General features: G+C 38.8%; 2 protein-coding genes across 2 annotated transcripts; both read right to left on the minus strand.

The window, feature by feature from the left end:
• Positions 1-300: 300 nt before the first annotated feature.
• LOC125287074 (cytochrome P450 2J2-like) lies at positions 301-5785 on the minus strand. Its single transcript, XM_048232494.1, has 9 exons — positions 5485-5785; positions 3994-4156; positions 3632-3784; positions 2931-3091; positions 2571-2744; positions 2142-2280; positions 1783-1970; positions 1063-1204; positions 301-929 (listed from the first exon to the last, which is right to left on the minus strand). Exons 1-9 carry the CDS (start codon positions 5647-5649, stop codon positions 739-741), a joined length of 1476 nt encoding a protein of 491 aa, XP_048088451.1. The 5' UTR covers positions 5650-5785; the 3' UTR covers positions 301-738.
• A 3546-nt stretch (positions 5786-9331) lies between these two features.
• Positions 9332-14792, minus strand: LOC125287963 (cytochrome P450 2F2-like). The gene is given in 9 exon segments (XM_048234048.1): positions 9332-9522; positions 9764-9911; positions 10276-10463; positions 10553-10583; positions 10924-11052; positions 11187-11347; positions 11671-11823; positions 11936-12098; positions 13959-14792. Coding segments are annotated over 9 exon segments (1326 nt in total). The 5' UTR covers positions 14121-14792.
• Positions 14793-17403: the final 2611 nt, after the last annotated feature.

Consider the following 17403-nt stretch of genomic DNA (forward strand, 5'->3'; position numbering starts at 1 on the left):
CATTTCTTACTTCCAGTAACTATATGCATGTGACAATAAACTTCCTTGTATCCTTGTATCCTTGTAAGACATGTTTGCCATTGCAGTACCATCCAAAAGGATTCGGTAAGAATTGAATGTACATACTGGTTTAATTTCTGTTGTGGAAAGTCTAATATTACCTGATAGGGTCAAGATCCATTCTAAATTGCCTGGCAATTCTGAAATAACCGCCACTAATTACTCTTGATGTGAATTTTGTATTACTTTTTGTTTTTATCAGTAATTTAATTTAAACAAATTTGGTGATCATACAGTAAGTTATCGACAGCCTGTGATCTATTTATTGATACAATATTAAAACACATAGAAAATACACCAGACATGAACCCAATGCCAGAGTGTCCAAGAATATAAATGTTTGACAAATACAACAAAAACAAATGTATCCACAAATGTGGGAAAAAAATAGAGTAATGTCTTTGAAAGGTGGTAAGACATTATTTAGACAACAGCTAATCCGTCTGATTTTGTCCTTTATGCCATTGCATTTTGATTAAGTTACACTTCATTTCTTGAACATGTGGATTATGTTGTCAGGCATTTTACATTATTGTCAGCAACAGCACTGCAATAAGGGTTGTAGCTAAAAAAAAAAAAAAAAAAACTAATTTCACAACCATAGATGCCTGTAAGGTGAACCTGGAAAAGGCAACAGAAACCTAATTGCCCTCAAGTAGATCAACAGAGCAAAACCCATTAGTTCACTGCCTCCCTCAGGTGGACAGTAACATGGTACTGTTTGGGTGCCTGTGTGATTCCAAACACCTTGCTGTAGTCAGGAACACCCCTTTCCTCTGGCCAGACCAATCGGAAGCGACGCAGCAATGTGACCAAGATGAGGAAGAGTTCCATGCGCGCAAGCCCCTCCCCCAGACACATGCGAGAGCCTGTGTTTACAAAAAAAGATGCACTGCTGTAGAAGCCATTGGTGTGTGTATCAAAGACTGGCAAAATATCACTTATTTATAAGAGTGCAGTACCATTTCCAACAATGTCAGAAAGAATGACTGAGTGTTCTACCTGTAGAAAAGGGCATGAAGGCGTCAGGTTTGACAAACTCCCCCGTCTCATTCAGGAAGTTCTCTGGGTTAAAGTCATGAGGGGACATCCACTGACCCTCCTCGCGTAGAGCTGAGGATAGGAAAGGAATGATCATCGTGCCCTGAGGAGAGAGAGAGAAAGAGAGAGAGAGAGGGGGGGGGAGAGAGATAGCAGTGAAAGGACAGTGACCATCAAGGATCCAATTGTATCAGTTACATTACATGTGGTGATGTGTTCACCAAGGTTTAATCATCAAGGTAACAAGGATTAAAGGGCCGTTCACACAAACAATGATAACTTACGATAACGCTAAAAAATTATCGCTCAAGCTAATATGAATAACAACGTCCACACATAAACTAAAATGATAACGACATGAAGAACGATATAGTTGGAGATCACTTTCAGAACGATTTTGAGAGTGACAAAAAGCTGACAGCCAATCAGAATCCATCAAATTTAGCCATCACATTCTTCAACATGAGGAGAGACTTTCCTTTATTGTTGGTCAGTGTGGATGCTTTTATTGTTATAGTTATAGTTATCTTTATAGTAATCGTTCCTTGTGTGAACGATTATTTCTCTATTCTTGTCATCCTCTATGCATTTACTACAAGAAAACGTACTGTCGCTAAACAAGAGGTCAATGATAAGGTAGGTGGTAACACACTTTGTTCTGGTGTTAAAAGTGAGTGTTACCTTGGGGATGCTGTAGCCATGGATGTGTGTGTCGGTGGTCGTAGTGTGAAACACACTCAGAGGAACTGTATCAGCTAGTCTTTGGCATTCGTGGATCACGGCCTGGACGTAAGGCATGGACTGGCGATCCTCAAAGCACACCTGCTCACGAGAGCCCAGCACTTCCTCGATCTCCTGGTAGCAGCGTTCTTCACATATAAACACAAATAAACACATACATTCCTACGACATGAAGAACAATATAGTTGGAGATCACTTTCAGAACGATTTTGAGAGTGACAAAAAGCTGACAGCCAATCAGAATCCTAATAGCCGCTAGACATTAAACAAAAACATTGTGTTTGACTTTGACCTCATACCCTGTATGTGGGGATGGGTCATGAGGTAGAGTGTTGCTGTCCGCAGGGTATTGGAGGTGGTGTCAGTCCCAGCAATAAAAAGGTCCAACAAAATGGCTACCAGCTGACTATCATCAAAGGAAGTCCCTTTACCTGTCCTCTAAATGACAAACAAATACACACAGTTTGTTTTCTTACAACATTCAGTAAGATATTATCTGTTGATTTTGGTCACTTGCTCCTTTCCTCTGTCAAGAAAACAATCTGTGCTGATTTTCCTACCATAACCTTTTTAAAATCTCTATTTTTGCTATGTATGTATTTGATTGATTGGTTGGTTTGTTGATTAATTGATTTAACATCTACAGTATGCATATAGTAAGTAGATAAAAGTAGATTTTTAAACCTCACTCATATTCGTGTTTGCCTTGTCATACTCCACACACTCACTTTCTCCATCTCATCCAGATAGCTATCAATGAAGTCTCTTGGCTGTCCTGAAGTCCACGAGTCTTTGTGTTCAGAGATCATTTTTCGTATGTGGTTTTTCAATCGCCTGGTTAAGTCAAAGGCCCGATTAAACGGAAGAGGTAAACTCCTTGTGAAAGGGGCAATTTCATAGATCTGCATTGGGAGATAGCAAGAAGAGATACACGTGTAGTGTTATCACTGAGAGGTGATCTTAGCGTAAATATGAAGGTAAACAAAATATAAAAAATATACCAAAATATGTTAGACACTTAATTTTGTTTTTTCATACAAAATGTTATGCAAAACAATGGAAACAAATACAAGTTAAAAATTAAGTACCATAGCCCAAGGGTCTAGGACTAACTTTGTCAATTCTACCATCATGACAATGAGGCTCTGAAAGTAGGTGTTGTTATAGTCAAATCGCGACCCAAAAATAATGGAACAGATTATGTCCGAGGCAGCATAGTGAAAAAGATACTGAGGATCCATGGACTTCCCTGCAGAGATAAAAGTGAATATGAGAAACTGAATATGTGTTTGAAATAGAAAAAAGGCAAACATTTTCTAAAGCTTTGTTTAAATTTGTGTAAGTGAATTCTTGAATTTCCCCTGGGGATCAATGAAGTATCTATCTATCAATCTATCTATCTAAGTGTCAAATCAAATTAGCACCTTCTTCTAGATAGAAATGGGTATCAACACAGACAGATATCAGCTTTTATCTTCAAGGAAACGTTTTGCATCACACTGAACCCTAATGCACAAAAGCTGCCTATAGACCCCTTCAATATTTGTAAACCTATGGAGCCTATGTTGGGTGCATGCACAGAATGGGGTCAGAAAAATGGCACAGGTAATAGACCCGGATATTGAGCTGTCATGGTATGCACTTTCATTGTCACCGTCCGTCACTTCACACACCCCCATTCAATGGAATGGAACGCTGTCTGACCCAGATAGGCATGCACATTTTTCTGTGATGTGGACCCTGAAGGGGTCAATTAAATCAGTGGATTGAATGTTTAACCCTTGAGTACCTGCATGCTTCTCTAGCTCAGCAGAGATGTTTTGGGTCTCTTCTAGAATCTTCTCCTCCATAGTGTGTTTCCCCATCCCAAAGTTGCGCAACGTGGTCAGGGCGAAGCGCCGGTGCTCCTGCCATGCAGGGCCGTGATCTGCCAGGATCACACCTAAATACATAAAGCACAGTGACGCCTCACATCAACATTTTTGAAAAACACAATCTGGAACATGTACTTACGGCAGTCATGAGAAAGCATCGTTCCATTGGAAGAATCAGTGTGTGTGTGTGTGTGTGTGTTGCCTTGCCTTTTTGCATTGCATGTGTGCATATGTTGTCTTGCCTTTTTGCATTGCATGTAAGCATGTGTTGTCTTGCCTTTGCTTTGTTGTATATGAGAAACCATCGTATGATTTGGCCGTCCTGAAAACTCAGTGGCTTTGGAGACCAATGCTTCTCTGATAACCTTCTGACCAGCCAACACCACCGTAGGACGAGAACCAACATAAAGACTGAAGACAGGACCATAGCACTCTGCCAACTAAACATAGACACACACACACGCACACACAAACACACACACACACACACATACACATATAAGGAGCAAGCACAAGAAAAAACTAATTATAATCTCATATTACATTATGGAACTAATAGCTGTGTACAATACATATCACATTGATACTGTCCAAAGAAGACAGAAGACAGTTAACCATGTATTTTGGATAACCGAGTTATATTTGTTTCCTTTAAATGCAATACATATGCTACAGTAACCGAATGTTGTGTTATGTTATTTTCCTCTAAATTGTATTGCTGCTTGGGTATTTCACTTTGTGTTCTATTGGTTGTGCAGATGATTTTCATCAAAAAAGTTTAACAAAAATACGTCACCCACAATTATTGGCACCCCTAAAAAATCTTAATGTAACAGAAACATTTTCCTATTTATATTAAATGTCTTTAAAGCTGCAGTCGGCAAAACATTTTTGATCATATTCACTGATCATTCACATTATGCTCCGACAGAACAGCATGAATCAGTCAGTTTTAGAAAAAAAAAAACGCGCTAGAGCCTGTTATTTGTTTTGCAAAAATCCACAGCTCCCGATTCCTCTGGTCCAATCAGCGCAGGGCTGTCTGAGATCTGACTGTCAATCACAGTCTGGTGCACACGCACTGACGAGCACAAACTCGATGGGAGGGGGAGTGGGGGAGGGGCATGAGAGTTGTAAACATTCAAATAAACATTTTGGCTAAATCCACTCAATCTGCCAGACTTGCCGACTGCAAGTTTAAGTTAATCAGAGTGTCTGTGAATAATTGTCGGAGACATATATTTATTAAAAATATTTATTTCTTTATGAGATTTTCCTTTTTCTCAGAACACATTTGCTTCCCTTCAAGGTTTGGTTTTTCCTCATTGTTTTCATTGTGTGACTATGGACCCTTTCAAGAGAGTTCCATTATCAGCATCATAGTTGGCCCCACAAGACTTCCTTTTTAACATTCCATATGTTATCTTAATGCAGAGGAAGTAGATTGGGAACCAAATAGAATGTTTGTTTGTTTTTGTTTTTATTGTTGAAAGGGTCTATAATAAATCATCAAGAGATTCTTTTTTATACCTGTTTTTAGTCAACTTTACCAAGGGTGCCAATAATTATACAGGGCACTGTAATTCACTATAATAGGTATCAGTCATCAGACATCACAACAGCAAAGTGGCCTCATAGATATACAAACAGGAGAGCAATGTATGTGTGTCTACCTGTGGATTGAGAGTGTGTGTGTGTGTGTGTGTGTGTGTGTGTCTTCACATTTTTGAAACTCTTTAGTGTGTCTTTATCTGTAGGTGCTCCTTACCTTATCCAAAGTCTTTAGTGGCTGGTGTGGGTTGATCTCCAGCAGGTTTCCCAGCAGAGGAAGTGCTCTGGGCCCAGGAGGAAAGTTCTTGGGTCTTCTCACCCTGAAGAAGAAGAAGAAGAGGAGGACGATTCCAAACCACAACAGCAGCACAGAGATCAGCATGGTCTCTCTCTCTCTCTCTCTTTGTGTGTCTGTGTGTGTGCGTGTGGCTCAGTGGCTCAGCAAGTCACTCCACTTAGTTTAACCGGTGAGCAGTAAATAGACTTTATATAACAAAAAGAGAGAGGCCAGGGGAGGTGGACAGTGGCTCACTCCCATGAAGAAAGATAAAGAGAGGGGAAGGGAGGGGTGGGGTGGAGGGATAGAGGAGAGTGGAGGGAGGGAATGTTGTGTTAGATCGATATCAGTGACTCAGCATTGGCACTGGTGGAATCATAACAGCTTGTTCTGAATGTAGCCTACAGGTGTGTGTGTATGTAGCCTACAGGTGTAAAAATGAATAAATATGTTTTTGGTTGCTACCTCTATATTAGCAATTATTTTGGAATTTGATTTTAGCATGGACAGGTAATGTGTGGGAGAGAGAGAGAGTGAGAGACAGGCAGTAGTTAGGCAGAGTAGGCAATAGTCGGGAAATGACCTCAGGTAGGACTCAAACCTGGGTCCGCATGTCGTATAGCACACCAAAGCTACATCTAGATAGATAGATAGATAGATACATAGATACATAGATACTTTATTCATCCTGAAGGAAAGTTTAGGCATCCAGTAGCTTAGACAACCATAATACAACAAACACACAAACACACATATGTCACATGCATAAACATCACTCACAGAAATTTAAAGAGATATCAAATTGTGAAGTGATTACAAAGGTCTGATATGGACTGACCGTGAAAAGGTACTATGGTAGAGTGTTTGTGCAATGGTGGAATTGAACAGTCCGATAGCTTGCTTATTAATAAATATTAACTATGACTATGAAAAGACAAGAATGTAAACATAATAGAATTGCTTGACAAACAAGAAAAAATATAAGAACAATATATAGCAGGGAATAAGTTATCAGATGTAGATGGTATGACGACAGTCTAAATTGTGTATGGGCTAATATACAGTAGGCCCTATAGGACAGTCAAGTGTACAACAGACAAAGTGGCATAATGGTAAGCATATAATAGCTTATCTGATCATTTTTTGGTCAAAAATGTTGGTCTTTTTCTTTTTTTTTTTTAAAAATTGTATCACAGTTATGCCCACCACCTTTGATATTCACATCTAACACAAACTTTTTTTTTTTTCTAAAAACAAAACAATTCAAACCAAAATAAGAAACAACTTCATGATATGCTGTTGTAGTGTAGTGTTGCTTTGAGTTAATTCTGTGTGGACTCTGTGCAGTAGCAGTTCAGCAGAGTTCATTCACTATTGAACTTGTTCAGACTGTCAGGCCTAGCCTGCTGTATGTTGTCTTGACCTTTTCAAAATTGAAAATGAACTGATATATTCAAGATTCATTTTCAATTGCCTGGCTACAATCCTGAAAGAGCCACCACAAATTACTCACATGTATATTTTTTGTAGTTTCTGAGTACTTGAACTTGAGGAATGAATTTTGTGCAGCAATTCAGTTCAAATTAAATTGGTTATCATAAAACAGTTATCGGCATTAATTTGATCTATTTATTGATAATACAATATTCATACTAGAACAATACATCAGTCAGGAGACACACTGCCAGTCTCTTACAATAAAATGTGTATACAACAAATATATAATATATAAATAATATTTGAAAAGATTTGTTATGCTGTTGAAGTGTCTTGCTTTCAGTTCATTTGATCTCTGTGGGCATTCAGCTTAACAGTTATAGCAGTTCAGCAGAGTTCATTACCTAAAACAAACTCTGTTGAACTTGGTCTGACACTCAGGCCTAGCCTATGTTGCCCTGGCCTAAATGTAGGCAACTGTAGATCAGTGGACCTCGTTCACTTGAACTTTATCTCAGTAAGATAACGTTGTTTATCAGCAAGGGAGAGTGAAGCAGATACTGTGGGTGCAGATCATAACGCTATCTGCACGCGTCCTCTGTCCTCGGTCCTCCTGCTTGTGCCCCGGGAGTTGTTCAAAGCTTGACTTCCTCAAGGATGTCATTTGTCTAATTGCTACCAGAGGAGATGGGACAAGTCCCCTCACTCGGTGGCCATCTTGGTAACACACTTTTGGACAGGTATGCCTCGAAGTGCCTCGAAGTGGCTGGTTCCAGATTCCAATAGCCTGTATAAATAACAATGTCAAACGAGACACAGCCTATGTTGAGACAAAACTATGTTTTCATTCAGGCAAAGCACTGCTCCTTGGGGTTTGAAGAAGTAACACCGCAGCTTTTCAGGTGCTGCCTGTGAGGGTATGTATCAACTTATCTAACTCTGGGGAATACGGTGAATAAACTAAAGTCCCAAAAAGTCCCTTTAAAAAAATATCTCCCTGCAAATCGCTAAAATAAGCCTAAAAAGGACAATTAAGCAGTTGGTTAATGGGAGGGACAGGATTGGTGTAGACAACCACCATATTGGCATTATGATCTAACCCCATTCTATGGAGGATTCTTTGAGTACTATGTCTCCTTATGAGAAAGCCTCTGATATAAGGTAGGCATAAAAATGCTACACAACTATTATTGGCTATACTGTATTATTTTTGTGTGGCGCAAACAAGACTATTTTCAAGAAAGATGTGTTTTAGTTGATGACTCAGCTTTGAGACTCAAGACTCAAGTCTTTGTATAATCATGTCACATTTTATTCAAAGTTTCGTAAACAAATAAATCACAAACTATTTTATCAATATAAATCACCATTCCTCCACCACCAAAGTAGTTCTTCAGAAATAATGGTTGCCAGCAAGGCACCTAACCCTAACCCTCACCTAACCCTAGTGCCTTCCATGCAGCGCTGCCTGGAAGACAACGTTGGTGACTTATTAGACTATTGCTGCATCAACTACCTGAAACATGTCTTACATTATGATTGTGAGCAATCATGCCCAGAGCAAAAAAAAGACTGCAACTTACAAGAGAAAGAAATAAGAATACAAATTACTTAATTCAACCATTTCCATAATGATGCTGGAGTCCAATATTACTTAACATGCTTTTACCATTCTATGATTTCCCTGTCCAAACAATACATAGCCTATGTGTAATCCCAATAGTTGTAGAATCCTCAGTTATCTCAAAGGTGTTATCTGGAGATTCTTTGTGTAGTTTAGCACCGTAAATAATAATTGAATTTCAAGAAACTGTTTTAACATGATGGAAAAAATGCCATGGTCTGTGCTCTTCAGAGGTGCTTTCAAATTCTCAAACATAGGCGAACGTTTGCGACGTTTTCTGTTTGCCTTGAGTTTTCTGCGAATGTTTGCAAATACTCGCAAATAGTTTGAGGAGGTAGTTCTCGGCAAACATGTTGGGAGTTGGACTGATAGTTAACTTTCAGATGGAATGTTTACTCAAATGTATCTGTTCATACAAACATGTTCACTACGAACATTCAACTTTGTTCGACGAATTCGAAAGCAGCTCAGATATCCACTAAAGTTAACGTGCAAACTAGCTAGCATCAGACCAGCTCTCATGTAAAACCACATTGTACCATGCGTGGTGTTGTATCAAACAGTCCATGGAGGAGTATCATGTCATGTGGCTGTGTTTAAGACAACTCAAAACCTACTAAATTATACTTAGCTCCTTTAAAATATTTTAGTAAAGTAAGTAGTCAGTAAAAACATTAAGTTTTATTTTAAAAGCAAACTCTCGAAGAGAAAGTATGTGAGGAGCCATTAGTTCTGGTCTTCTCTCAGGTGGACGGTGACGTGGAACGGTTTGGGTGCCTGTGTGAGTCCAAACACCATGTCGTAATCAGGAACACCCCTTTCCTCTGGCCAAACCAATTGAAAGCGACGCAGCAATGTGACCAGGATTAGGAAAAGTTCCATGCGAGCAAGTCCCTCCCCTGGACACATACGGGAACCTGAGAGAATCAAAGTTAGATTATAGACCTATAGATTATATACCACAATATCATGGATGACCATGTAACCACCATATCATGCATTACCAACCTCATAGTGCACAGTTGAATGGTTTCAAATTTGGGAAAAATGATTTCTTTGCAACAATAGACTAATACAGAAACCTACATATTAGGATTACAATACAATTTTAATATATCTAATCCTATGTATTCTGGACATCTAGTTAATTACATGTACCTGCAGAGAAGGGCATGAAGGCATCAGGTTTGACAAACTCCCCCCTCACAAACTCATTTAGGAAGTTCTCTGGGTTGAAGTCATGAGGGGACTTCCACTGACCCTCCTCATGTAGCACTGAGGACAGGAGAGGAACGACCATTGTGCCCTAGAAAGAGAGAGAGAGAAAGAGAGAGAGAGAGAGAGAAAGAAAGAGAGAGAGAGAGAGGAAGTAAAATAAAATGTAAATACTTGGTGAGAAACAGCAAGAGCTACAAATGGAAACAAAACAAGCATCGGTACAGTTTAACCTCTAGTGCACCTTGGCCACAGACCACATGCAACCTTGACATTTCACCCCATAACCTTCATTACCTAATCAGTGCATCTAACTTTTGTAGGGATTAACTATGCAGCATTTGATGAAGATCTGTGATTGTAAATATGTGCATGAGAGAAAGAGATGCAGTGGCAACCTGTGAATCTAGTGATCATCTAAATGACAATGTAGTCAAGGTGATGATGATTATTACCTTGGGGATGCTGTAGCCTTGGACGTGTGTGTCAGTGGTTGTGTTGTGATACAAACCCAGAGGAGCTACATCAGCCACTCTTTGGGCTTCATGGATCACGGCCTGGACGTAGGGCATGTACTGGTGATCCTCAAAGCACACCTGCTCACGAGAGCCCAGCACTTCCTTGATCTCCTGGTAGCAACGCTCTATGTGAACATATACACACAAATTCAGAATCTCAAAATGTGTCTTTCCAAAACCAACCAGTATTCAGGTGCTTGACCTCATACCCTACCACTTCGATCCCTGACCCAGTAGGAAAAATGTGAGCCGGGGAAGTGGTTGAGCATTGCTCTCCCATGCCCACATCCACGGCTGAAGTGCACTTGAGCAAGGCACCTAACCCCTCACTGCTCCCTTGAGTGCCGCTGTAGCAGGCAGCTCACTGCTCCGGGTTAGTGTGTGAGAGAGGGAGAGAGTTTATAATAAGGATATTCAGTTATTAGATATTGTCTAGATATTTAATGTCTAGATAAATAGACATAATCTATCTATCTTATTCTATCTCTATTTGAGAGAGAGAGAGATTAAGTGCAGATTTTAAAAACCTTCCTGTGCACTCAATCATATTCACATTTGCGCTCTCATACTGTTCCACAAACTCACCTTCTCTATCTCATCCAGGTAGCAGTCGATGAGGTCTTTGAGTATGTGGGCTTTGATCCGTCTGATTACATCAAAAGTCCGATTGAACGGCAGAGGAAGATTCCTTGTGAATGGAGCAACGTCATAGAGCTGTATTGGGAAAGGGAAGAGGCGACTTATGAAGGTAATTGCTGAAATACTGTATCAAAAAAGATTTATACTGAAAAAATATAACAGAGCTACATTTTTTTTAAAAAACACAGTATGCATAAAGCATAAATTACCATTGCCCAAGGGTTATAGATTAATTTAGTAAATTCTTCAATCATGACAATGAGATTCTTAAAAAAGGCGTCGTCGTGGTCAAACCGAGATCCAAAAAGAATGGAACAGATAATGTTACAGGCAGCATAGTGGAAGAGATGCTGAGGATCCATAGTCTTCCCTGTGAGGAGAGAGAGAGAGAGAGAGAGAGAGAGAGAAGGGACAGGAATAGATATTGACATAAGTCTTTTTTTTAAGTATACTTTGCATTGTCCTGTGTTGTGCAGGTGCAGATCACGTGAGACGGCACCAGTTTTACATGTCTGCTAAGGATGTGATGATTTCAGGTGTTGGTCACTTTCACGTGTGTCAGAGGTTTGTCTTGGGAGCTACTAAACTTGTTTAACAATGTTTTACATTTTTATAATATGCACAAAACAATATGCACCCTAAGGGACAAAAACTGCTTGGCATCCTATTGAAATTGTGTGGTAGCTGTGGTACCGGATTGCCTCTCCACTTCGGCACAGATGTGTTGGGTTTCTTCTAGAATCTTCTCCTCCATGGTGCGCTTCCCCATCCCAAAGTTACGCAGCGTGGTCAGGGCGAAGCGCCGGTGCTCCTGCCACTTTGGACCATAATCTGCCATAGACAGTCCTGAGATACAGACAAACACATTTGAAATCGTGTGCAAATACACCAATCACACAAAATCAATTTGAAGTTAGTATGTGTGTGTGTGTGTGTGTGTGTGTGTGTGTGGCTTTACCTTTGCATTCCACTATATGGCAAATCAACATGTGATTTGGTCGTCCTGCAAACTCACTGGCTCTTGTGACTAAAGACTCTCAGATGGCCTTCTGACTGGCCAACACCACCGTAGGATGAGTACCCAAGTACAGACTGTAGACAGGACCATAGCGCTCGGCCAACTACACACACACACACACATAAAAATATCATGCAATACCAATAAATACACAAGACACACATACACATATTATAGCAGGCCTACTTTAAATGTGCAGCTTTGATATGAGAAATTAATCTAAGGTATACCTCACGCCACTTCAAAAGCAGAGCTGTGTAGATGTTCGGCTTCAGAAATTAAAATTCCTGCCTAAAATTTGCTCTAACCATTCACTAAATCAGCTGGATCTAAATAGTACATCTTCTTGGCCAGATAGATCAGTTAGTTAGTGGAATCACCCCTGAGACCTACATAGACCTATGTCCTCTGTAGGTAGTGGACATAAGTTGAAGATGTAGGCTACAGTATACTCCTTTACCCCTTTGAGCTCTTTCTTTTTCTCAAAAATGGCTGACATCAAAACAAGCACATTTTATGGAAGGAGGAGAGATAGAGAAGTCAAATATTGTCTTCTTATTAAGCATTTATTATGATGTGATATATGTTCTTGTTCATGGAAATATCAGGAATCATATGATTAATTTTGAAAGAAGTGAAGTTATTTACATGTTGAAATAATAGTGACTATGAATGTCCATTATAATGGACACCAGGACCAAAATACTTTGATTTTTTGGGAAATTTAGGAGATAATTTGTATAGGATGAATGAGGGGGGTCAGATTTGGAGCTGATGAGTGAGTGAAACAGACCTATGAACATGTGCCTCAAGAAGATGGGGAAGAAGAGTAAGACTAAAAAAAGAATTATCGCAGATGAAAGAAAAACATGAAAATGAAATGAACAATCCAGAAAAGAATAAATAAAACTGTCCAAAAAGGCAAATAAAATAGTCTAGAAAAATAAATAGCCTTTTCCCTTATATTTGTTTAACCTTAATTTAATACCACTACAAGCATAATTTGTCAATTTTTGTGGTTAGCTTTTCATACTAAAACAGTCCTTTTGTCCACCACAGTGGACATGCTATAAAAATAAAAATAAATGTAACAAAATAAAAATGGTAAGATGTGTTTTTAATCCTAAATAGATAGGAAATCACAACAAAAAAGAAATTGGAGGACACTTTTTTTTCTTGATTCTCAGGAGGATATTAAGTGCACAGGTAGAACCAATAGACCTTTTTCCCAGCAGCCATTTTGACATGAAATAGTAGGACAAAGGTGTGACTAAATATGTTAATGAAGTAGTCACAACTTTCAGAACGCTGCTGTGAAAAAGATCCATATACTTTTACTTTCTGAAGCCAGACTTTTAAACTTCTGTTCAAAGGTTATTGCTTAAGGTATGATAGGTATTGCGTGTTGATAAAAAGAGTTTATTAGCCTCAAACTGCATCAGTTGAGTTTGTGTTACATACTACTACCATTTAAGCTTCACTCACAACCTCAAATTTGAGCCCATAGCTGTTTTCAAGATTGCCATTTTAATTGGCATTGCACAAAATATGGAAATACACACTGATGCAAGTTTCTTTTGTTTAATTTTCATGAATCATCAGGGATGCCCCTAAACTATCAAAATAAGTTGAATGACAACACATATATTGTGCTACAGTGTGTTGTGTTGTGATGTGCTGTTATGCTGCTTTGAGTTTAAGCAATGTCTTGTGTTATGCTTCTTGAAAGTCAAGTAGTGTCCATTCACCATGTGACAGTGCAAGCTACCTTCAGCAAATATAATGTTGATTATACAAAAGATTTATACATCGACATATATGAACTCTATTAATACAATTTCACACAGTTCAAAAGAGTGAGGGCTGTACAAAAAAGAAAAGACCAACAGCATGATATTGACATTTAGAGTTTATATTGCATTGTGTTTGCTTTACCTTCCTGAAATAATGTTGTTGTATTTACCTTCTTGTAACTCTTCAGTGGCTGGTGTGAGTTGATCTCCAACAGGTTTCCCAGCAGAGGAAGTGCTCTGGGTCCAGGAGGAAAGTTCTTGGGTCTTCTCACCCTGAAGAGGAAGAAGAGGAGGAAGACCCCAAACAAGAAAAACAGCACAGAGACCAGCATGGTTACTGCCTGTGTGTGTGTGTGTGTCTGCTCAAATTCCCTCAGTTCCCTCTATTTAAGCCCAAGTCCAGTCCATGTGTGTATGTGTGTGTCAGTATCGCCCACTTTACACCTGGCATTAACATGAATCTTGGGTAATCTGATCATAGGGGAGAAAGATGAAAGACAGATGTGTTTTGGTTGATGACAAGCCTTTGTTTTTGTAATCATGTCACATTTTATTTCAACTTCCCCCATATTGCACTCAGTTTATAATGAAACAAACCGTCAACCAAATAGATTTTTGGATTTTGATTATTGCATTCCTAAATAAGTCACTACATAATTTAACAAAATGCAAAAATTGATCAATTCACCATCCTTCCATCACCAAAGTAGTTCTTCAACAATAATGGTTACCAAGCTTCAAACAGATTGCCCATGCCCAGACTAAATAAAAATGACTGCAGCCCACAGGCAGAAGGAGAAAGATACGCCATGGTCTGTGCTCTCTGAATATCCACTAAAGTTAACGCGCAAACTAGCTAGCGTCGTACCGGCTATTATGTAAGGTATGAGCTACACCAGGCGCCTAACTGAAACGTTCCATTTGCGTAGCGTCTGCTGCATCAATTAGCTGCTACTATAATCAATGGAAGTAACTACACCAGACGTGACTACACCAGACGTGACAGCGGCGCGTACATTCGACAAAAAATAGACCATTCATTTAAAATGGATTTTACGCGTCGCGAACAGAGCGCTTCAGTTCCGCGCCTGGTGTAGCTCACACCTAACATCACATTGTACCATGTGTGGAGGTATCAAACAGTCCATGGAGGAGTGTCATGTGGCTGTGTTCAAGATAACTCAACCTACAGAATTACACATAGCTCCTTTAAACAAATATGTGACAAACATGGAGCAGGAGGGCTTCAGAATTCCTCAAAAGAGTAAACTCACTTTGTATCCAAAGGTGCTCTTTGGTGAAATAATTCCAATTTAATGCAAAACAGGTAGATCCAAGGCACTCTTCTTATATCAAATTTTTTTTATTTAAATAAGTTAGTTCATCATTGAACTGATATATTGAACTGAAAATATGTGTTTTACTTCATTTTTTTACAACATAGGTACGCTCCCCACAGAATAAAAGTCACTGGACTGCCAATCTTGAAGTGTATTTGTGAATGTAGCCTGCACAATGCAAAGAAATAAAAGATAAACTAGGTGCATTTCCATAGAAATGAACATTGCGAGACACCAGATATTTCTTCTATGATCTCATCCCATAAAGCTTTTCTTTGACTTGTTAGTTTTTTGAACATTTATTTTATCTAATGACTAGGGGTGTCACGATTCTCCAAATCCTTGATTCGATGTAATTTTCGATTTTAAAGTCACGATTCGATTCGATTTTCAATCTTTTTTAAATATTACTATTAATGCATTCCTTATATGTTATTTACTCTTTTTTGGCCTGTTCCTTTTCTTTTTCGGGGGGCTTTTATTTTGAAACCGATTTGAAACCGTTCCAACCGCGAGGTTGTATGTAAACAGAACTAACATTAGGCTAAAACAGAGACGTGAACATAGTAAAATGAAACAACACAGAATGTTAATTTGATTGTTTCAGCACACTCCGAAGCAGTGTTGTATAAAGTACTAGAAAGCAATACTTCAGTAAAAGTACAAGTATTGTACTAGAAAAAGACTTTGGTAGAAGTGAAAGTACTTAAGTATTTGAAGTAAAAGTAAAAAGTAAAAAGCAAGCGGTTTTATTTTAAACTTTTATTGTAAACTTTATTTTGGCTTTCTTATAGTAAAGCATAAAGCATATTCAGGGTTCCCATATCTTCTTAATCTCACTCATCAAATCAAATCACATTCTTTTCTAGGACTTTTTAGGCACAATTCTCTGAAATGAAAAATAAATAACTTATTTCTTTCACAAAAAAAAAATGACCTGCTTGTAGGGAGAACATTTCTAGGGCTTACTCCCCAGGTCACCGTCACTCACACACACACACACACACACACAGGCCACCTATGTCCAGCAGCTACTAATATGCCAGTCATTAGTTGAAACTGATGGTCCATGGTACTAATAAAAACTACAGGATAGTAAGAGCTGAAATGTTGCTTAATTTATCCAATTTCCACCACTATGGTCGGTCTTGGGCCTGAAACTCCCGGGCACTGAATTCTGGCAACTTTGAAAACCAGCTTCTTTTGAAGATGAACAGACACCTTTTCAGTTTCAACTAATGACTGGCATATTAGTAGCTGCTGGACATAGGTGGCCTGTGTGTGTGTGAGTGACGGTGACCTGGAGAGTAAGCCCTAGAAATGCTCATGCCACATGACCAAAATGTTCTCCCTACAAGCAGGTCATTTTTTTGTGAAAGAAATAAGTTATTTATTTTTCATTTCAGAGAATTGTGCCTAAAAAGTCCTAGAAAAGAATGTGATTTGATTTGATGAGTGAGATTAAGAAGATATGGGAACCCTGAATATGCTTTATGCTTTACTATAAGAAAGCCAAAATAAAGTTTACAATAAAAGTTCAAAATAAAACTGCTTGCTTTTTACTTTTTACTTTTACTTCAAATACTTAAGTACATTAAATATCAGAAAATTACTTTTGATGCTTAAGTACAGTATATATCAGATACTTTTAGACTTTTACTTAAGTAATATTCTAAAAGGCAACTTTCACTTCTACCAAAGTCTTTTTCTAGTACGATACTTGTACTTTTACTCAAGTATTGCTTTCTAGTACTTTATACAACACTGACCACCTCACAGTAGCGTGTGTGTGTGTGTGTGTGTGTGTGTGTGTGTGTGTGTGTGTGTGTGTGTGTGTGTGTGTGTGTGTGTGTTTGTGTGTGTGTCAATATCGCCCACTTCACATTTGGCATTAACATGAATCTTGGGTAATCTGATCACAGGGGGACAAGAGTTCATATCAGGTATTAGAATGTGTGTTGAGGAGTCACTTATGATCACATCTCACACCCAAACTCTGTATGTAAATAAATGTGTAAATAAGAAGAACAAAGCCAATGTGTGATGAGTTTAAATAAGACTGTTTGCAATACTTAACCTATAGGCATTTCACACCTACTGTAGGCTCTGCCTTGTGTTGTGTGTGCTGCCTGCGCAACAGTGGGGTGTCGTTGAAGAAGACGTTCGAAGATGAGGAAGAAGTCAAGTAATATAGTGAGGAAATGTGTAGGCCTAAACAACATGTGCTTAGATTTTGACACAGCACAGCTTGTGTAAGCTAAGCCATATGTTCCTT

Source organism: Alosa alosa, chromosome 22, assembly GCF_017589495.1.
Source record: "Alosa alosa isolate M-15738 ecotype Scorff River chromosome 22, AALO_Geno_1.1, whole genome shotgun sequence".
Classification (NCBI taxonomy): Eukaryota; Metazoa; Chordata; class Actinopteri; order Clupeiformes; family Clupeidae; genus Alosa; species Alosa alosa.

Excerpts from the sequence above, each read along its gene's own strand:
- LOC125287074 (XM_048232494.1), bottom strand. The coding sequence starts at position 5,649 with ATGCTGATCTCTGTGCTGCTGTTGTGGTTTGGAATCGTCCTCCTCTTC. Across the intron at positions 4,157-5,484 it reads CACTAAAGACTTTGGATAAG|TTGGCAGAGTGCTATGGTCC; the intron begins GTAAGGAGCACC and ends GTCTATGTTTAG. Across the intron at positions 930-1,062 it reads CTTCATGCCCTTTTCTACAG|GCTCTCGCATGTGTCTGGGG; the intron begins GTAGAACACTCA and ends TTGTAAACACAG.